We start from the raw sequence: 22,148 nt of genomic DNA, 5'->3' as shown, positions 1-22,148 counted from the left end.
ACGGCGCAGCGCGCGAGGAGGGATGCCTTCCACGACGCTTCTTGGGCTGAATATTTCACACAGCCCAGGATACCCGAGGGGGCAGTTCACTTGATTATAGGGGACAGACTGATACGAGTGTTGACGCGAATCCACGCGCATTAGCTGGTGGAGATCGCGAGTTTTTCTGGAGCCGCAACACCCCCAGATGTTGGCGTTGCTAGAAATGCTGGATATGACGAAGATTTACACAGTCACGCTGATTCAGGAACCAATGACGTGTCCAGAGGCGAGCAGAGGAAAGTGATGAGGCTGCAGGAGAAGATGAGTTGTATTCTTGTGGAATTGAGGATCTATCTAGTTCCAGTCATACTCACTATTTGATGGCTGATCAGAATGCGCGAGAGATGCACGACAGGGTGCGCAACCTCAATGAAATCATCAGGCAAACACAGCAGAGAAGCGTACAGTGAGACTGCTCAACGAGGAAAGCATGATGGAACACTCCCTTCCGGATGATGCGTGTTCCGACGGCATCCCCTTTGATAGGCCCAGGGGTTTGAAGTGGCTGAACGGTGTCTTCCAAAGGCACATGAACCTTCTGGAGTCAGACCTGCTGGAGACGGGCCAGTTCACCTTTGGTCCACCCTCAATACCTCCCTTTTTCGCTGCTAGGCCCTTGTCCGATCATTTGGGAGGAAGGACCGACTCGAGAGAAAGCAAATAGGAGCCACACCGATGGAAGGAGACGAGGAGGAAACATCCACTCCCCAGAGCTCGGTAGTGTCCTCGGTGGTGGCGGTGGACAACAAGAAGACAGAAAGACCGGGAGAGGAGAGCAAAGCCCGATATCAGAGAGAATAAAGGTCCTAGACCTGAAAGATCTGGCATGTAGATAAGAGGTTCTGGGGCTCAAGAATATGTCGCACGAGTATTTGAACAGACATCACTGTTTGGATTGGCAAAAGGCCCACGAAGCGGATTTCTCGAGAGCCAAGGCACTGGAAACCGCAGATCTAACGGGAATACCACAAAAATCGATAGTGGGCCCAGTCAATTACAGGCCCCTCAAGCAGCTAGGGAGTCCAGGTCTAATCGTGGAGCCTCCCAAGCATCGAACGGGCATAGCCAGGTTCAGAGTGGCAAATCCCGCACAGCTAAGGATAGTCGAAAAACTTCTTGAGCCAACGAGCATGGGGAGTGCGGACACCGGATACCTGGGCGCAATGCTCGCCGAAGACCCAAGGTATGGTGGATTCTGTGGGACTTCACAGCTAGCAAAAACCTTGGCCGTGTACGATCAATCAGACCCCGGAGCAGCGAGAGCAATCATCTTGGCAGGATCGGACTTCGAGGGGACGTCGCCGAAGATATTTTGGCCAGAAACCCTAGTGTACCTGCTGCATGGAGCGGAACTGAATCAAATGCTGACCCTGGTGTTGGCTACAAAATCGGAGACGCCGTGCGAGCCGGAGCTGTTGCTATTCGCGGGGATGAATGACCACCTGCATGCGGCATGACTTCTAGAGCGCTTGAAAGGCGCGGAGCCAAAACCCAAGAGGATCTGGGAAGCGATTCAGACCCTGTTTGCTTCTCAATTTAGGCCAAAGACGAAAGTGGTGTTCTCGTCATCGCCAGGTTACGCGAGCATGCCACCAACATTACAGTTCGTGCATGCAATTTTGATCTTGATAGCAGAGGGCAATGCGTGGCGGATGCTTATGCCCGCTCCGAATTGCGAGTTGGAGCCAATAAACTTGAGACTTCTTATGTCTGAACTGCCAGCGGTATGGGCGTATGTATCTCATGCTCTGAGGGGATTTTATGAGTTAGCAGACATCTTGATTGAGCTGGATGAGGTTTTCTGCCTTGGGGTGTCGAAATTTACCCGACAGTTGAAGTTTAACCGGGAGATTGGGGACGATCATCCTGCGATAACCCATCTAACAGCCAGCTTGTGGTTCCGGAGTAGGGATCTGACAGTAACGAGCTCCACCAGCAATGCGAGAGGACCGAATAATGAAAGAAAGAATGTGGCCGCGGCCGAGAAACAATTAGAGTCGATAGGATATCGCTTAACACAAGAAAGAGGGAGATGGCCGTTTCTGACCCCCAGATTTGAGAATGCGACGGAAAAGACGAGAGAGAGTGCCCCACCCCTCATCAAACAAATATGGAAGTTTCTTGAGAGCAGCTAGGGGTGGCAGAAGATAAATAGATGACGGTGGGAAGATTTGTCACAGCAGGTAATGAAGTCAGTGTTGGAGGTTTCTTGATGGATCATGCGAAGGGCGAGCTGAAGACCAGGAGGGACCACGAGATCTTGAGATTCTTGAGCCCATGCTGGGAAAAGAAATATCTAAAAGAGGTGTTGTACGCTTTGTATCTGGTGTACTCCAGGTACCTGTTTAATATGGGGCCGGCGTACATGTTCAGTAGGGGCGTTGGAACGCTCCGGAGTGATGGGTTTCTGACGTTGGTACTCTTGGCGCATGGGGAACTGACGGCGTTTCATCGGTTGATGAATCATGGGGAACCCCTGTCGGTAAAGAAGGCTCACCCGAGTAAGGAGACCTATTCGCACAAGTGTGCTGCCGGACTGAAGACATTGCTTGTGGAGTACTTGCTGATGCAAAATCGATACTTAACGGGCGAGGAAAGAAACCCCAAGACGAGAGAAGAGTTGAGAGAGGCGAATGGGGGCATACCGCTTCTGACTTACTTGTGATTGACCATGAGATCTGACCCAGTGGGGATTATCAGAGGCTTGGGGGAGGTGGTGACACTTATGCCTTCCCGGACCCACTCGTGGTGGCCTATCGACACTTGGTGGTGGATGTGAGCCTGATCAGCATTCTAGATGGGACGGCACTCAACTGGTGCAGACAAGAAGACTTGAGAACGCAGATGTTTGAGGGGGAGCTTTTTGGAAAAGTCAAGAGTCCCGAGCTGCTGGCGTGCATTTTCAGAGGACAACTGCACTGCAGAATGGGAGGAAAACGTGAGGGTCCCATCGAGGTCTGTCCCAAGTTTTGGAGCCTGAATCCAGTGACGAGGGATAAGAGGGAAGTCTTGAGGATCCCAGCGGGGACGAGGAGTTTCAAATTCACGAAAAAGGAATTGGATACGATACTAGAGCGGGATGTCCTACCCGCTGCCGTCCCCGAGTTGCCGACGGTGAGAAGATTGACCCTGGGAAAGAACAGCTCCCTGGTAGTCCCTTCCCTACACACGAGAGCTACAGTAGAAAGACAACAGAGAGAATTCACGAATGGCTGGGACCCTTTGTTCATTGGGTACTCGGCAGCGGTGTATTTCCACACGTGTGAGATTAAGATAAAATCGTGGACTACACAAGCGGAGAAGATGCGAGGCTCGGTGCCCCCTAAGTTTGATGTCCGAGATGTCTTGAGAACACTTGAGGAGGCTGGACTCGAGAACAAGCTGCCAACTTATGACGATGGAAAGATGATCGTGGAGGAGGGTAATCTGGCTCTGAAGGACGATATGAAGTTTGCCACGAGAAAATACTGAGCGCCTCATGGTCTGGAGGAGTTGGAGTTGAGGCAAGAAGGGATAAGGCTGGAAGCGGCAGGACCCCTGTATATATCCCTCACTGAGTATAAGACACCTTCACCCCTGTCTGTGGGAACCCCTGGAGACATAAGGAGCCTTCCAGTAGAGAACAGATTCACTGCCGCGCTAGAGAGGGACCAGCCGGAGTCAGGAGAGGGGGAGAGCATGGACGAAACCCTCAGCGATGCTTGAGAGGAAATGGAAGTGGGTAATACGCCAGACGGAGGGGCAACGAACAGAGAGTTCAGCCCCGGCACCACACGTGAGCTACTACAAAAACTGAGTGGGGACGACTGGGCAAGCACAGCAACCCCACCTTAGGAATCTCCCCGGAAGAATCTTGAGCTGCCACTAACGAGTGAACCATCCAACATCGGTAGGGTGTTCCTAGCCGATGAAGCAAGGGAGGACAAAACCTTTGAAGGCAACAAAGACATGATCATGAGCACGTTGGACGAGGAGGCGTCGCGAAGTTTTCTGGACGAGTTCAACCAGAGGGTGGAAAACAAAGTTGAAGTAGATGGTTTCAAGGAAGAGCTGTGGAGCACGGTAGTGATGTTTGGAGAGCCAGTCCTGATCGGTACTGGATTGGACGAGAAAGGGAGGAAAGGGCTGCTCGAGAGGATGATTGACCTAAGGAAGCAGAAGCAGGACGCCGGTGCCAACCCATGTAAAAAGAGCTCTACTCTAAACAAAAAAACTGATGATAAAAAAAAAGTGTCGAGGTGGATGAAAAAAATAAGACTAGTAATATGATTTAAAATACTAATAATCTCAAGGCTAGTGAATGGGGACGCAAGAGTCGGATAAGAGGGACCTTGACAAGGAAGTTGAGTCAGTGATGGTAGTGAAAACGCCCCCGAGTAAAAATTAAGGTCTAGGAAAAAGAAACGGGGGACAGAGGAGACGAGTCCTTCGGCGGACGCGGTTTCGGAGAAAAATCTAAAAGAGACAGCTCCCTTTTGCAGGAAGCCAAACATTGTCAAATCACCATTGCTCTATAACAGAAAACGCTTCCGAGTTCGCTGTCTCTGTTGGAGAAGCTCTTTCTTCACCGCCAGGAAGGGTTGCTATCGTCACTTCAGCCTTCCCAATCGATGAAATATGTCCAGTAACGATTGTAACTGTGCAATCGTTACCACCCAGAAGGCTATTTATTGCAATGTCAAAAGATGTTCTCCGCGTAGTTGCTGCCGTTCTTTTGATCTCTCTCATAGTGTTGCACTGCAAACATCTGATTTTTGCGGTTTCTTCGCGGAAATAAAATCGTTACGTGTCATGCACGTCCAGAGAAGGGGTAATAAATTGTGAGTTCAGATTTCAATTCGTGACGGGACTGGGCTTATTTCTCCAGGCTTGGATCAATTTGGATCAAATTGGATCAAATTGTAAATAAATTTTCTCTATCCCATTTTCTCCTTCTTTCTGTATCCAGCAATATGTCTAAAAATTGCAAAACGTGCAAAAAACCATAAATGCCAGGTACAAATGTTTCAGTTGTGTATCTTGCAATGCTCAAATGCATCTTGAGGGCACCTGCACTGGTCTTACTAACACCGCCATCAATGTTATAGTAGACTTGGGTTTAAACGCAATGCTTCTATGCGACACACGTGTCACTAATAACGAAAGAGATAACTTCATAAAGTGTAGGACCATCATGCAAATAAACGAGAAAATTGAAAAAGAGTGTGAGGGAAAACAAGCACGTCTTGAAAATATGGAAAAAAGCTGACGGCATTGGCTGATGAAAAAATCGAAAACGCTACTAAAACCACATGAGAAAAACTGGAAAAAAGCTATGCAGATATACTCAGTGTGAAACCTGTTAAAGATATGAAAGCTCAACCAGGAGCTGGAAAAAAAAGGAAAACATGAAATACATCATAATATCACAAAAAACATGCGTATACAGGGGATCAGAAAAAATCCCGAGAAAGCAAAAGGCGAAAATTTTGTCCACACAAACGAAAAAGTACATGAGGTACTAAACAAGGAGTTAAACCACAAATTGAAGAAATAAAAGGCTACGAAAATTCAGCAAAGAGCGCATTAAGTCGAGAACTTTAAAAATAACTCAGTCAACGGAACATGAAGCACAATTGGTGCTGGCAAGGAGCTTCGAAAAAAGAGATGAGCGGCGAGATGAGGAAATTTACTTTCTACCAGCATTATCGAAAGAAGATGCGAGGAAGGAAAACCTATGCCTAAAAAGACGAGGAGAACTTCTAGACGAAGGAGTTCCAAAGGAGAAAATCAAAATCAGGAATTTCGAGCTGTTCAATGATGGGAAAAAAGAGATGATAGAAGCCGAACAAGCAAAAGATCCTTGACTAGGCTTTTTCAAAGTCCTGCAAATGAATGTAAGAAGTCTCATAAATCTCAAACGACGAATGAAGTTTGCAAATGCTGTAGCAACATCAAACTATGACATAATATTTCTCTACGATGCTTGGTTAAATGAAAACATTGCATCATCTGACTTAATGCTAAAAGAATACAGTATTTATAGATCAGAACGAAAAACAGCCAGAGATCAAAATTTGCACGGTGGAGCGCTAATGGCAGTGAAACAAACATTTTAATCTAAATTTTTGCCAATTAAGCAACCTTAATGTTAATTATTTTGCAGCATCCAAATAAAAGATAAGCGAATAATTGTCTCTAGTTTTTACAATCCACCTTCGAGCAGCAAATATCGATATTGTCTAGGTGATTTTGCACAAATTTTAAATGAAATCAAGAAATCAAATCAATCAACTGCAGCACTTATTTGCGGAGATGTAAAATTTCCAAATGCAAAATGGATTGACTATAGTAGCACCGAAAATGAAGAAAATTCAAAGATTGAACTAGTCAAGCAACATCAGTTCGAGCGGCAATAGATTTTCCAACTTGTGGCAAAAACACCCTAGACATTACATTATTCAAAAATTGTCACATTCATGCGACTCCTGACCAAAATTTCTCAAAAACTTACAATTGTTCCGACCACATAGCAATCAGCATTCTCCTTGAATGCCCTCACCATGAGGAAAAAGTCGCTTTTGAAAACTTTCGAAGCTTTGGTAGCGTGGACTATAAGGAAATCAAGAAATCAATACTAAGTGAGCCTTTCTCACCAGTGTGTCACACAAACTTCAATAGAATGTGCGAACTACTTTACGACTATTCGGAAAATTTGGTAAACCAACATGTGCCCAGAAGAACGAGACGTCGCCAATCACTTCCGCCATGGATTATGCCAAGTACAGCAAATATCATGAACAAACTGCAAACACAAACTAGAAGATACAAATTGAAACCTACAAGCTACCGCAGAAATCTCAATCTATCTCTAGATAAAAGGGTGAAAGAAGCAGTAGAGGAAGATATATTAATTTATCAGGAAAATGTGATGTCCACTCGTAACACACATTTAATTTTCGAACACTTTAAGAGTCTGAAAAAATTAGAAACTCTCATTAGAAAATTATGATCATGGAAGACATAGCTGTTTCCAAAGCCGAAGAAAAGTGAACTTTTTGAATGAATAGTTTCACTCTGTCTTTTCGCTCAAATCAAGCTTCAACCTCAGTGACATGAAGTGCGAAATCACGATATTGAGTAACTTCAGTATCTCAAAAACATATTTAAACCAAATTATAACAGAGCTTGACATAACAAAATTGCGGGACCCAGATGGCTCCCACCAACTTTCTACCAGCGAACTGCCAGAAAAATGAGCACAATTTTGCATTGCGTTTTTAAAAACATCAAGAGGGTAAGGAAAATACCAGATAAAGGGAAAGTTGCGGCTGCGTCGCCTATTTACAAGAAAGGTGATAAACGACTAATGGAAATCTACCGGCCAGTGTCACTCCTAAATATCATGGGTAAAATCCGGCAAAAATGCATGTATCCACTGCTGTTCGACCATTTCATCAAATTTCTCACAAGAAATCAGCACGGTTTTGTTAACAAAAACCGTTCAGTTATTACAAACATGTTATCTTTCTTGAAAGAAATCTACAAAGCAATTGACAACAACGCTGAAAACCATGTGATCGAATTTTATACTGACTTCTCTAAGGCATTCGACAAAGTCCCGCTCTACGAACTACTACAGAAAACTAGCAACATTGGAGTTGGAGGCTGTTTCCTAGAAATAATCTCAGACTTTCTCAGCAACAGGAAACAATTTGTTCGTGCTGACAATTTCTCGTCAGAAACTTTAGAAATTACAAGTGGCGTACCACAAGAATCGTTGATTGGTCCATTATTCTTCTGCATCTTCATAAATGATCTTCCTGAATTATTGAAATTTAGTGACCCATATGTTTTTGCACACGACCTAAAATCACTAGCAGTGAATGTAGACACAAAGGACATCCAGCAGGACCTAAAAAGCGTTGAAAACTTGGTAGACAAAAACAAAATGAGTCTGGCACTGCACAAATGTTTTGAAGTAGATTTTAGAGGAAATCAACACGAAGTGTTTCTTTGTGAAACAGCAGTGGAAAGTCCGAATGTGATAAAGGATCTAGGAATACATGTGTCCAAACATTTAACATGGACAACCCATATTGACTCAAGAATGTCGAAAGCGAGTAAAACGTTCTATTGCATCCGCAGAAACTTAGAATTCAAAGTCAAAATGCGCATAAAACTTGGTCTGTACAAATCCTTAACACTTCCTGTTCTAACGTATGGTCTTATTATTTGCAATTTCTCAAGAAACGACTTAGGGAGATTAGAGAAGTTCCAAAAGAAAGTCTTAAAATGGATCAGGGGAAACGGTTCTGTTTACACAGAGCAGCTGAGATTGTTAAACATCCTGCCTCTGGCGTTGTTTCTCCAGCTGAACGATTTACTGATGATGGAACGACTTTATGGATTATGCCAAGTACAGCAAATATCATGAACAAACTGCAAACACAAACTAGAAGATACAAATTGAAACCTACAAGCTACCGCAGAAATCTCAATCTATCTCTAGATAAAAGGGTGAAAGAAGCAGTAGAGGAAGATATATTAAATTATCAGGAAAATGTGATGTCCACTCGTAACACACATTTAATTTTCGAACACTTTAAGAGTCTGAAAAAATTAGAAACTCTCATTAGAAAATTATGATCATGGACGACATAGCTGTTTCCAAAGCCGAAGAAAAGTGAACTTTTTGAATGAATAGTTTCACTCTGTCTTTTCGCTCAAATCAAGCTTCAACCTCAGTGACATGAAGTGCGAAAACACGATATTGAGTAACTTCAGTATCTCAAAAACATATTTAAACCAAATTATAACAGAGCTTGACATAACAAAATTGCGGGACCCAGATGGCTCCCACCAACTTTCTACCAGCGAACTGCCAGAAAAATGAGCACAATTTTGCATTGCGTTTTTAAAAACATCAAGAGGGTAAGGAAAATACCAGATAAAGGGAAAGTTGCGGCTGCGTCGCCTATTTACAAGAAAGGTGATAAACGACTAATGGAAATCTACCGGCCAGTGTCACTCCTAAATATCATGGGTAAAATCCGGCAAAAATGCATGTATCCACTGCTGTTCGACCATTTCATCAAATTTCTCACAAGAAATCAGCACGGTTTTGTTAACAAAAACCGTTCAGTTATTACAAACATGTTATCTTTCTTGAAAGAAATCTACAAAGCAATTGACAACAACGCTGAAAACCATGTGATCGAATTTTATACTGACTTCTCTAAGGCATTCGACAAAGTCCCGCTCTACGAACTACTACAGAAAACTAGCAACATTGGAGTTGGAGGCTGTTTCCTAGAAATAATCTCAGACTTTCTCAGCAACAGGAAACAATTTGTTCGTGCTGACAATTTCTCGTCAGAAACTTTAGAAATTACAAGTGGCGTACCACAAGGATCGTTGATTGGTCCATTATTCTTCTGCATCTTCATAAATGATCTTCCTGAAGTATTGAAATTTAGTGACCCATTTATCTTTGCACACGACCTAAAATCACTAGCAGTGAATGTAGACACAAAGGACATCCAGCAGGATCTAAAAAGCGTTGAAAACTTGGTAGACAAAAACAAAATGAGTCTGGCACTGGACAAATGTTTTGAAGTAGATTTTAGAGGAAATCAACACGAAGTGTTTCTTTGTGAAACAGCAGTGGAAAGCCCGAATGTGATAAAGGATCTAGGAATACATGTGTCCAAACATTTAACATGGACAACCCATATTGACCCAAGAATGTCGAAAGCGAGTAAAACGTTCTATTGCATCCGCAGAAACTTAGAATTCAAAGTCAAAATGCGCATAAAACTTGGTCTGTACAAATCCTTAACACTTCCTGTTCTAACGTATGGTCTTATTATTTGCAATTTCTCAAGAAACGACTTAGGGAGATTAGAGAAGTTCCAAAAGAAAGTCTTAAAATGGATCAGGGGAAACGGTTCTGCTTACACAGAGCAGCTGAGATTGTTAAACATCCTGCCTCTGGCGTTGTTTCTCCAGCTGAACGATTTACTGATGATGGCGAAATTCATGCATGAAGAAAACGATCACATCAAGCTCCCGGCAAAAATTGAAAGTCCAGGAAAAACGAAAGAAATTTCCAACCTAAACAAGACGAGAAAAGAAAAAGCTAGAGGAGAGTATACATCCTTGACGTGCCGTCTAATAAACCGACTAAATCAGAAAATTGAGTTTCGAGAAATGTGAGGCTTAAAGCGAAGATTGATACAGATGATGTGGAAGTTTCTCGACGATCAATTCTCAGAACAAAACAAGTCCTCATGTGTCCTCTTCTGTGACTGAAATTAACTGGACAAAATTTTGAGAACTTTAGGATTTTGACCCAAAAGTATCCTATTGAAAATTCACAACAACAACAACAAAATCAAAGTTGTAAAAATATTCAATTAAGTTCTACATAATTTTTTTGGTTCTTATAGCAGATATGGTCACTAATCGTTTTTTTGAACGTATTTCGCATTCAATTTCTTCCAAATAAAAGTCAACGGCATTCTGGTCGAATGGCACATAATGCATAGTTTTCAGTAAAATTTACAAATGAGATTTGGTTTAGATTTGACACCATTAATTGTTATTCAGAGGTCCTAATTCAGATTGCGGTCTGTGTAATAATAATCATAATAATCTTAATAAAAGAGAAGTTAGGGTAGCAACCCGGGGTAGATATTCCGAGTTCCAGTTTTCCAAAGTTCATTTGAGTTTGTGTTGATTTCTGCAGTTCTGACAATTACATGTCAGTCTCCAGGAGCATATATCTTCGAGATTATTTTTATTGACAAAATAGTTTTTGTAAACTGCCGTGATTTTTTTTTGGATTTTCCAATTCGTCCAGATTTATCCCTATCTTTTGAGCAACTGTGTTTGCTAAGAATGTACCTCTTGTCCAAAAGTCACTGTTTTGTTTCTTCTTCAACAGAATAAGTGTTTTATGGAACTTCAATTCCTGTGCTCTCGTGTTTTGTTCTGATTTGTTTTGTACAAGAACAAAAGATTCCCATTCAATAATATACCTGCCTTTCACTATGTCGACAAATGTCAAAAAAACGTGCATTTCGTGATGCAAGGATAGTCGTAGAATCAAAAGTCGTTTTAATCTATCTTTATAGTCTAATCTATTGGTACCAAGGATCCACTTCGAAGCTTTTTCCTGAAGGTTTTCTATCATTCTCAATTCTGATTTATTTGGTTTCCAAAGAATTGCACCGTATGATATGATTGGGACAATGAAGCTCCGGTAAATATTCTTTTTTGCAATCCAACATGTACCATTAGCGATGTTTCGTTTTATAGTGAAAAATATTTTGATTGCTTTCTCACATCTTCTTTCGGGGTTTGCAGTCCATGTCAAGTCGTTCAATACAATTATTTCAAGATCGTTTTCCTTCTTTTTTTGTTCAAGTGTCTTTCCATTCATTGAAATACTTCCGTTTCCGTTTAAGCTTAGCGTTTTACATTTGTTGATGATCAATGTAATCAAATTCTGGCTACACCATTTCCATATTCTGGTCGCGTCATTTTGTAGAGTGATCGTGTTGGTAGCAATAACTTTATAATCATCCGCGTGTCCGAAACAACTTGACATGATGCACTCTGGGAGATCCTTTATTAAAATTATGAAGAACAGAGGACCCAGTACTGAGCCTTGTGGAACTCCACTTTTGACTTCGAGTTCTGAAGAGGTCGAATTTTCAACTTTTGATAGGTGTTTTCGACTTTTCAGGTAGCTTTCAAGCAGCTCCAAAGCTCCTCGTTTCAGGCAGCTTTCAAGCAGCTCCAAAGCTTCTCCAGCTACAAATGTCAAAAGAACGTGCATTTCGTGATGCAAGGATAGTGGTAGAATCGAATATCGTTTTAATCTATCTTTATAGTCTAATCTATTGGTACCAAGGATCCACTTCAAGGCTTTTTCCTGAAGGTTTTCTATCATTCTCAATTCTGACTTATTCGGTATCCAAAGACTTGCACCGTATGAAATGATTGGGACAATCTAGCTCCGGTAAAGATTATTTTTTGCAATCGAACTTGTACCATTAGCGATGTTTCGTTTTATAGTGAAAAATAATTTGATTGCTTTCCCGCATCTTCTTTCGGCGTTTATAGTCCATGTCAAGTCGTTCGATACAATTATTCCAAGATCTTTTTCCTTTTGTGTTTGTTCAAGTGTCTTTCCATTCATTGAAATAATCCCGTTTCCGTTTAAGTTTAGGGTTTTACATTTGTTGATGTTTGATGTTTTTAAATTCTGGCTACACCATTTCCATAATCTGGTCGCTTCAATTTGTAGAGTGATCGTGTTGGTTGTGCCATTCTGCCAGATTGACACAGCGCAACCTTCCGGCGACACGAAAAAAAACGAATAAAGGCTTTAGGAACGAAAAAGTATTATGAAGGAGGGTAGGAACATTCTAGAATTTTTTTTTAAATTTCGATTGAGGAGTGGATATTTCTCAGAAATACAAAAAAGACGGCCATCTTGAAAAAAACGACGAAAAAGCAAAACCACGACAATTATTGTGGAAAACGGTCGCACAAGAGACGAAACACACAAAGCCTCTTATCGTGGCAACAACACACGATAAGACTCTTAGCAGTGAAAATTGGTGGAGGAGGAAGCTTCAGTGGGGAAGGAATATTCCACGGAACCCTCCCGTGCCACAAATTGGGAGAGATAAGAACGTTATCTCAGGAAGATTGCGGGAGCGGAGGCTTGGTCCCCCAGAGACTGTTTGATGTGAAGGGACTATATAAAACTGACTTTGTAGCTACTTGGATGTCGTAGAACTCTGAATTAACACCGGTATAATTTGATATTTTAGAATATGAGTAGCTAGAAAGAGGAAAGGGTCAATCCATCTCCAATGGATTTAATATAGAACTGTCACACAAAAACATGTTAAAATAGATTGTTCGAGACGTGTTTTTAATGGCAATCACGTAGTCTGAGGATCCGAGACTCAGCTATGTGGTAGTGTTTGCATGAAAACGAAAGCTGATCAAAAGTCATTTGACTGATGGCCTAAAAATAGTAACTTTTACTTAGCCCTAAACAGACCAGAAAATCAACTGGCAAAGTCGAGACGGTGAAAAACGAGTAGGTTTAAGGTAACTGACGCCTGCCAGTCGTTAATAGGTACTTTTTCTACGCTCCGTCGCTGTGTAGTATTTGGGCGAATGTTACAGGTAGCAAGAACTTTATAATCATCCGCGTATCCGAAACAACTTGACATGATACCTTGTGGGATATCATTTATAAAAATTATGAAGAACAGAGGACCCAGTACTGAGCCTTGTGGAACCCCACTTTTGACTTCGAGTTCTGAAGAGATCGAGTTTCCAACTTTTGCTCGGTGTTTTCGACCTTTCAGTAATGCCATTATTTTGCAATTTTTCTATTAATTTTTCATGACTGACCTTGTCGAACGCCTTTTCGAAGTCGAGGTATAGAGCAATCAGTGTTGGAGACTCGAAGTGGTCAAATATTTCACTGAGATATAAGATCATTTGAGTCATTTGGTGAATCCATGTTGTTCTTTGCAGATATTAAGTCCAATGGCTACGTAAAGTTTTTCGAAAATTAATGGTTCAAGAACTTTTGAGAGGCACGCCAAGAGCGCAATGAGACGAAAATTTGAAATTTCTTGTTTGTCTCTGTCTTCAAATATTGGTATAAGGATGTAATTTTATATGTGATTTTTTTTTTTCAGTTTGCAATGAGCTCAGCAGATCTTTTACATTCAAAAAAGAAACGAAAATATAACTCTAAAGCTTCGGAAATTGATGTCAAGAAAATGAAAACAATGGGTTCCACTGAACCGAAACTGGATGAAACTTACAAGCATATTCACGATGAAAACGTACAGTTAGAGCCGCCATATCTAACAAAAGGTGATTGTAGAATTGACGGAAAAAAGCTTCTGGATTGGATTTTGCATCCTGTTAACAATCAAAACTTTTTTCGTGAAATATTCGAGAAAAAACCTTTGCTGATTCAGCGGAAGGGAGTATCTACTACATATAGCTCGCCTTGGATATCCTCTAAAGAAATTGATTCTATTTTACGCGAGAATATTTTGATATATGGGGTCAATATTGACGTCACCAGTTTTGAAAATGGCCAACGAGAAACCCACAATCAGGAAGGTAATAATTTATGAATGTTAAATTTTGAATTTTCGGTATATGAAGTCGAAGAGATAGCTGGTTACTGTGCAAGGAGCACAGAATGTTACGACCACATTCTTAAAAAACTTTGAAAAAAAATAGTTTTTTTTTTCAAATAAGTGTTTTGTTTTGTGTGTAGTATGATAAAGAAAATATTCGAAAGCTTATAACGTTAGTGAACTAGGCATAATTTACAAGTTTTATCTTGATAAACAAATAAAATAAAAAAATTTCTTTATTTGGGTCGCATCGCAGAAAATGTAGCCTAAGCAGCCTTGAATTACCTCTGGACTGAGTTGAATTAATACTCTGATAGTGCCTGCAGCTCAAGGTTTAATTCAAGTTGCTGAAATAAAAGTCTTAGTTTTGCAGAAAAGAAAAACCACCTTGAATAATGTTCATTTTCTTTTGATTAATATTGTTGGGTTTCGGCCTATTATTTGGTTGAATTGCCGCGACCAATGTATTGAACTTGAAAGGGAAGTTTTGAGCGAAATCGAATTTGAGCAGATTTATTTGATCGAAATAGTATTATTTGGTGCATTTTCTCGGCTTAAATGCCGCTCGCTGTAATTTTTTTCTCAGTGAATTTATATTTTTATAAGTTTACTGTTGGCAATACTTCAGTTGAAAATACGCTTCCGATTAGCAAGCGTCATTAAATCAGATTCAAGACTTTTTTCCAGGCAAATACTTTGTCTAACAGTTTCTCATCTGATCAAAGCAAGAATAATTTTCTCATCTGATTTTCTCTTCTGTCATCCAGTAATTTGAGCTTGCCTCATTTTCAAACACCCGTTCTGTTTGAATTTAGTTTTTCATGTTTGTTGTAAATTTATGATTTTTGATGTAGTATAATTTCAGTTTTTGTTTGTGCTTTTGATTTACTTATTCGACTTGAAAGTTTCGACTTTTGTTATATTGACAGGATGACAAGCGACAAGCTGACCCACTGGAATTTAGTTTTTTAGATTTCCAGCAGAATACAAATTTTACGTATTGATCCAGTTTCCTCTAGTTGGATTCGTCTTATCAAAAAAGCGCCAATCATAAATTGTTGTAGAAATTTAAAGAGCTTTAAAAGCATCTATTTTTTTCTTTGAAATTCGAAATTTGAGATTTTTTCAAGAAAGTCAGTGGTTTTCATGTTAACTTGCGTTCATTACTCTTTTTCTATCTTCGATTGGCTATGTTTGTGGATATAGTTTTTTTCGTGTAATTTTTAAATTTCTCAGGGTGTATGTGCAATCCAGGAGTCCATAACATTGTTTGTCAACAAAATTGCGGCTACTTGGCTACTCTTGACTGGGAAAAGTTTTTTGGGTTTGCCATTCAAATTTTTTTTATCATAATTTATCTGAATTACACTCGGCATAACGCAATCCGCAAACACCCAAGTAAGAAATGAGTGTTTTACAAACAGATGCGGCATGCGTTGTGCTTTAAGGAATAACTTGACTGAGGTATAAAGATTTTAATCCCATAGGCCACAAAATTTGAAAACTGCAGTTGGTTTTCCAACTAGTTTTGGTGGTATAAGTGCAGCATTATTAAGACTTAATTTTGAAAAGATACGCATTCTAATGACGTCATTAAATTTTTCCATCTATTTTGCTTTTGATTGCTGATTTTTAATAACGATTTTCCCTTTTTTTGTTTGCATGATCCAACCATAAGCCATGTTGCTCAACTATTAGTTTTCTCTGATTGCTAACTCACGAATTTATTAAGGCTTTTTCATTCCATCGCTTCTGAGAAGATGTTTCCGATTTTTTTCAGATTTTTCTGGTTTTTGTGCGATATGGTATGCACCGTCATAATTTTTCAACGATGCGCACAAAACTTTCGACTTTTGTGATCGGTCAGATTTTTCGTAAGCTTCTGAAGAATTATTTCGTGCTAAGTCCGAGATGTTTACGCCGATTTTTTTTTGTAAATCTCTTGTTTCTATTTTCATCATTTATTGACTCGCAAAAAAGTTAATGTTGCATATGAAAGCATGTCATGATCTGTGTTAAAAGGTATTTTGTACAAAATAAAAGAATTTCTTTTGTTGTTTGAAACCGCAATGGTCGATATATCCGTTACACACGATTGTTTTGAAATATTAGATATAACTTACCCTCAATCTGGAGCATAGTCATAAGTTTTCAAAGACTAGAATGGTTTTAAAAGGTCTATATTGCAGTCACGAAATATAAACTTTAATTTTCGAAGGAAAAACTTTTCAGAATAAGCAGAAATTTCACCAAATACTACTTTATAAAGTATGCGAAGAGCCTTTTTCTTGAGCAGCTCGAAACCATTTTTTCTTTTTATCGATGATTTAATTCTAACCCGTAGTCATTCGGGGGAAAAAACTATCTGTCAGCACTCTTAAGATCTAGTAGTTTTTGTTCCAATAGGTTGTCAACAATTTTTTGTTTGTTTTTAAAAAAATTTGTTTTGCAGTTGTTATAATATTTTGTAGATGCTGTAGCCTCAGCTGTGTAGTCAAAGATCTGGAGTTAAAAATTTTTGGCTTAACGAGCTTCTACCGAAATTAGTCGGCTTTGTTGCGGCTTTTTCATTTTTTTTGTTTAATTTAACGAGACTGTTTGTCTCTCTGTGTTTTTCCCTACAAATGTACTTCATTTTGAGACTAACGTCGTCGAATTTTGGCAGCTCTAGTTTTTATTCGATGTTTTTTCAGACCATTTATATGTGTCAGTGGATTTAGTCTTGTTTTCTAGAGGCCATTTTTAAAGCTTGCCAATTTCTAGCTTGCAGTGCGAACGTCGAGATGTATCGTAAGTGGCGCGGAGCTCCGGTTCGCCTCTGTGGATTTTGTCATTTTCGTCTAGCCGGTGTCCGGCGACTATAAAATTGAATTGCAAACTCTTGGAGAATCAAAGAAAATGTGTTTGTTTAGGCCGTGCATATGCAGGAGCGATCTGGGATTTCTATCAGACAGGTTGTTCTATCAGACTTTTGAACCCACAGACGTTTTCACACGATGTCTACGAGAAGTTATCTTTTCTCCAGGGTTGGCATAATTAGTTAGCAGCAAAAATAGGTATTCAAAGCAATATTTTTGTATTTATCTCGACAACCTTTCGATTTAGGTGTTTTTCCATAATTGAATCTTAATCTTCAAGTATTGAATTAGAAATTAAAAAGAAGTTGTTTAAATATTGCTATTTAAATTCTACAACGAAAAGTGCTAAATTTTTATCAAAAAATGAATTTTCCCGAACGTATTTTTTGAGTTTATGCTCAATAGGAAGATGCGGTCGGAACATGCAGTGCAGTTAAACTTTGATATTCGTCTGCAACCTAACTTAATTCGACCAACCCTGCTCTTTTGCAAGAGTATGTGGGCAACTTCTGCGGTGCTAATGTGTACCTGACCCCACCGGGGACCCAAGGCTTCGCTCCTCACTGGGACGACATCGAGGCATTTGTGATTCAACTGGAAGGGTGTAAAAGATGGAGAGTGTATGAACCCACCACTTTGCTGCCTGATTATTCGAGCCATAATTTAAAGTTGGTATATTGTTATTTCCACTACCGCATGTTATACCTAAGAATTTTTCAAAGGCTTTTCAATTTGAATTGTTTTGTATCTTCTAGATCATAGTCGAGTATATAGTGTTTGATCATTTCGGTGATTGGTTTAAGTTGAGTCGAAATCAAAGAAACTATCAAAATTTGTTGACGACGTTCTTCGTTCAGGTCATATCGTTTCTTATTTCATCTGATATATGATTTTGGAGATCATAAAAGTATTCGACATATAGGAAATTAAAGTTATTTTCAAGGAAAACGCCCAAAGCTTCTTGGCTGAGCTATGAATGGTTTTAAAAAATGTAAGACAACTATTATTTCAATTTTAGGAGCGAAAGTCTTCCGGATCCCATCATTGACTGTCATCTGAAAGCGGGCGATTTGCTCTACTTTCCCAGGGGTTATATTCACCAGGGAAACGCCCTTGAAGACCAGCATTCTCTACATATAACAGTTTCTATGTTCCAACAACACTCATATTCTCATCTTATGGCCAAAATCATGCCTAATTTATTGAACAACTTCCAATCGAAAAGTCTGACTCTCCGAGAATCTTTGCCGTGTAATTATTTGGACGCTTTCGGAAGCAGTAATCGGTCAATTTGTACTGTTTGATTCAGCTTTCCAGTCATGAATTGGAAAAGTCAAGCATCAATTAGCTTTTGTTCTTTTTTTTGCGATTTCAACTATGCGAAGAAGTGCTCGTAGGATATGTTTTCAAGGCGTAAGGGTCCAATGGTAGAAACTTTTAAACAAATCAAAATACCGAGACATTGTAGCTCAATTATATTTTCACATTTTCTCTTCGTGTTGGAATACCAAGTCTTGGGAATTCTCAAGATTTTGGTAATACATTTTTTGATACCATTAGAGCAAGCTTTTTTGGACCAGTGTATAATAATGCTCAAATTTCAAATGCATTTTTTAATCAAACTTTTGAACAATTTGTTCATCTGGACATTTAGCGACGAATGAACCTAACTTACGAATAACTTCGTTTATTAAATTATGCATGAGGTTTTTGGGTGACTCTAGTAGTACAAATTGCGACAGTATGCAAACTAACTCAGAAAGCAATAGCGACACTGCTCAGACAAGAAGCGAAGTGATCAAAAGAGTGCAGAATATGCTGGGAGAGATGATCAATTGTGTTCCTGACATTGTGGACGAATCGGTGGATCAGTTTGCATTGAAGTAAGTCAGATGTACAACGTTCATTTTTTTCTCGACTGAAAATTTGAAACACCTTGTATCAGAAACCTTAATTTAAGATGAGTAATTTCAAGAGAGCATTTCTATAATAATAATATAATAAATTGTTTGCAAATTAGATTCCATTCATTGTAAAAGTTACTACATTTACTACCAAACGAAATCTCATTGCGAGAACGCCGTGGAACTATGCAGCCCGTTTTCAGGCGCCTCTGATCCTGCTTATGACTTCTGTTATTTTTTTATATCGATAGTTAATCAAGAAAAAAAAAGATTTAATGATTTAAAGAGGAAAAAAAAGCTTTGAAGCGAAAAAGAGGAAAATTTCAGCAGTATACCTTTGACTGCAAATCTTTTTTTAAAATACTATTTTATTTCTTCTCAAAAATGAGTTTAAACAGTTGATAATTTCCTAGAATAAAGTTGTCCAAAAACTCATGGTTGAAGATTTGTGATTAATATTGTGTGCAGCTCTGATTCTTAGTTACAAAATCTGGGTAGTATTTTAAAACAAAGTTGAAAAGTTTTCTAATTCTAACTTTAACTGAAGTTTTTTGATTACCCTTTGATTGCACAGGTATCTGCCTAGCTAAAACTCTCTTATTCAAAATTGTATTCAAATTTTTCTCAGTTACAGCTTCCTGGACAATGGCCGATATGCACTCTTTTCTCAAAACCTTAATAGTTCATAGATATGTAATTCCTTTACGAAGTATATTTTGCGTTTTTGTCTCAGTTCTTCGATGCTTTCATTTTTTCATTTCTTCTCTTAAAACAAATAATTTTTATAAGCCGTTTAATTTTAAGTTCAATTGTTTCGAATTTCGTTTTGTCTGTTGACGCATAAGCCAAAACCCCGTACTGTAGAATGGGTTTCACATAAGCGTTATATGCTTTCAGTAGTTGATCTTTTCCTTAAATTTTCCTCAACCTGTAATACATCCCACAAAACCTCGACAATTTATTTTCAATTTTTGTAATATGTTCAGTGAAGGAAAGTTTAGAGTCAATTTGAACACCTAAGGATCGGAACGATTGTTTTTCTTCAATAATTATTCCATTCATTTTGACATATGATTTTCCACTGCTCTTCTTAGATAGTATCATTGTTTTTGTTCTATCTTCATTCAAGATCAGCTTGTTTTTTTTGTAGCCAACTTGCTGTTTTGTCCAACGCTTCTAGGTTTTTACCGGTTAAGTCACTGTTTCTAGCTGTTGTTTTTATGAAAGTGTCGTCTGCATATAAAATCAGATTACTTTCACTATTTTCATTTAGCTCAATATTATTTATATAAATGATGAAAAGAAGCGGCCCTGTGGTACTCCATAATTCACGTTTATATTTTGAGAGCGTTTGGTTTTAGTGGCAACGTATTGTTGTCGGTTTTTTAAATAAGATTTTAGAAGATCAAAAACAGATCCCCGAAAACCATATGCGTCACATTTCTCAAGTAAAAGAATGTGGTCAACTGTATCAAAGGCTTTCTTAAGGTCAATGAATCGCACTTCTTCTATTACGGTTATCAAAGCATCAATTGTACTCCTTTTTGATCTGAACCCAAACTGGCAATTTCGTAGTAACTGATACTTAGTGAGATATTGATTCATTCTGTTATAAATGACCCGCTCAAAAATTTTACCTACAACTGGTAAAAGAGAAATTGGCCTGTTGTTTGATGGGTCTAGATCGTTACTTTCTTTGAAGAGAGGTTTAACTTTGGCAATTATGAAACTGTCTGGAAAAACTTGTCTATCCAAACATTTTTGTAAAAGTTTTGTCAAAACTGGACAATTTTTTTCAAGTAATAGTGATTAAGTCCATATTTCTTTATTTTCGAACTTTCTAATCTCTGAAACGAGAGAGCTTTTCGAACTTTCGAATCGTTTCAGGGTTTTTATTACACTTGTATTTGGCCGGCGAGGCAAGGATGAAATAGCTTAATTTTTAGCAGAGAGCGAAATTACGTCATGCTAGGAAAAACCACTTAAAAGTTTTAGCCAATACAAGCGGTTTCCATCCAAGAAGTAATTGCAGCTATATGGTTAAACGAAAAATTTAGCGTTAATTGAACAACGTATCAAGTAGCTTCTGAAAAGTGAGGAGGGTTTCTTGTTCAGATCTGCGGAAGTTTATTTGAACATAGTTACTTAAAGTTATACAATTTGAATTGGTTGAAATTTTAAAAAGTATTTTTTTTTGTTTCGCCCCAGCAGAACCTCTACCTGTTCATTCATTAACTAGAAGAAAATCTCAAGTTATGAGATTTTTCTTGAGTGTTTTTAAACAAGATTTGACTAATAGAGTTTTTCTGTTTAGATTTATGAGAGAAAGTTTGCCGCCTTGTCTTTCCACAGAAGAATCCTCGAGGACAATTGCAACGAGCGGAGCATTCTGGGAGAGCAACTCAAAATCAGTTCAAGGAACGGAAAATGTCGTCGACTTGGACACTAAATTGAAGCTTGTGAGGAAGCGCTGCATACGCCTAATTTACGAGAGAAAGACGAAAACAAACCGGCTGTATTTCAATGTAGAAAATACACGAATTTATCATGAAGTTGATTTGAAGTCAATCGAACTTGATTCAGTTGATGCCAAAAATATCAAATTTTTAATTAGAAAATATCCCAAGTTTTGCACGGCCAATGATTTGAAGTTTGGAGATGAACAATCTAAACTAGAACTTGTTATGGGGCTATATGAAAAAGGTATCTTGATATCTGAGAAAAAAATTGAAACTATTTGATTTCTGGTTTTTCAAAGCTAAGTAGGATTTAGGTCAGTCGGTGCAGGAAGACGAAGGAAATAAAATAAATTTAGGCGGGCGCCGCAATATTGTTTTGACTACCGAAGGAAGTTTGCATGCTGATGTTTTCTTGCCACGGAAAATGAAGTATCACAAACTATCTTCAGATGGGTTCGAGTAATATGTCAAATTGAAGATTTTTCAGTGGTCATTTTGCTTGGCGCAGGAAAAACAGGTTTAAAATTTTCGCTTTTTTGGAAGCATTTAAAGCGCAGATTGAAAATGAGTTGCCGTCAATTTTGAGCAGCGCTTCCTTTTTTACACATGTGAGATAACAGGCGTAGTGTCGCATAACGACTTCTACTTTTTTCCAAACCAAATCACCAGGTAAAAAGCTCTTTTGGTGGCAAATTTGCTTCAATGCATAGCAAC

At 39.0% G+C, this 22,148-nt stretch overlaps 1 protein-coding gene across 1 annotated transcript; it reads left to right on the top strand.

The window, feature by feature from the left end:
- The first annotated feature begins 13,761 nt into the window (after positions 1 to 13,761).
- On the top strand, positions 13,762 to 21,720 carry LOC134854070 (ribosomal oxygenase 1-like). Its single transcript, XM_063870144.1, has 6 exons — positions 13,762 to 14,193; positions 17,126 to 17,239; positions 17,565 to 17,739; positions 18,090 to 18,356; positions 18,814 to 18,954; positions 21,290 to 21,720. Exons 1-6 carry the CDS (start codon positions 13,764 to 13,766, stop codon positions 21,714 to 21,716), a joined length of 1,554 nt encoding a protein of 517 aa, XP_063726214.1. The 5' UTR covers positions 13,762 to 13,763; the 3' UTR covers positions 21,717 to 21,720.
- The last annotated feature ends 428 nt before the right edge of the window (positions 21,721 to 22,148 follow it).

Source organism: Symsagittifera roscoffensis, chromosome 9, assembly GCF_963678635.1.
Source record: "Symsagittifera roscoffensis chromosome 9, txSymRosc1.1, whole genome shotgun sequence".
In the NCBI taxonomy this organism is placed as follows: domain Eukaryota; kingdom Metazoa; phylum Xenacoelomorpha; order Acoela; family Convolutidae; genus Symsagittifera; species Symsagittifera roscoffensis.
The sequence above is the reverse complement of the archived record's forward strand: the minus strand, read 5'-3'. Positions and strand labels throughout refer to the sequence as shown.

What these genes read in the sequence shown, in the direction of transcription:
- LOC134854070 (XM_063870144.1), top strand. Translation starts at nt 13,764, where the DNA reads ATGAGCTCAGCAGATCTTTTACATTCAAAAAAGAAACGAAAATATAAC. An exon ending in AGAAACCCACAATCAGGAAG is followed by an intron (nt 14,194 to 17,125) that starts GTAATAATTTAT and finishes GTGTTTGTTTAG; the next exon opens with GCCGTGCATATGCAGGAGCG. An exon ending in GTGGATCAGTTTGCATTGAA is followed by an intron (nt 18,955 to 21,289) that starts GTAAGTCAGATG and finishes TTTTCTGTTTAG; the next exon opens with ATTTATGAGAGAAAGTTTGC.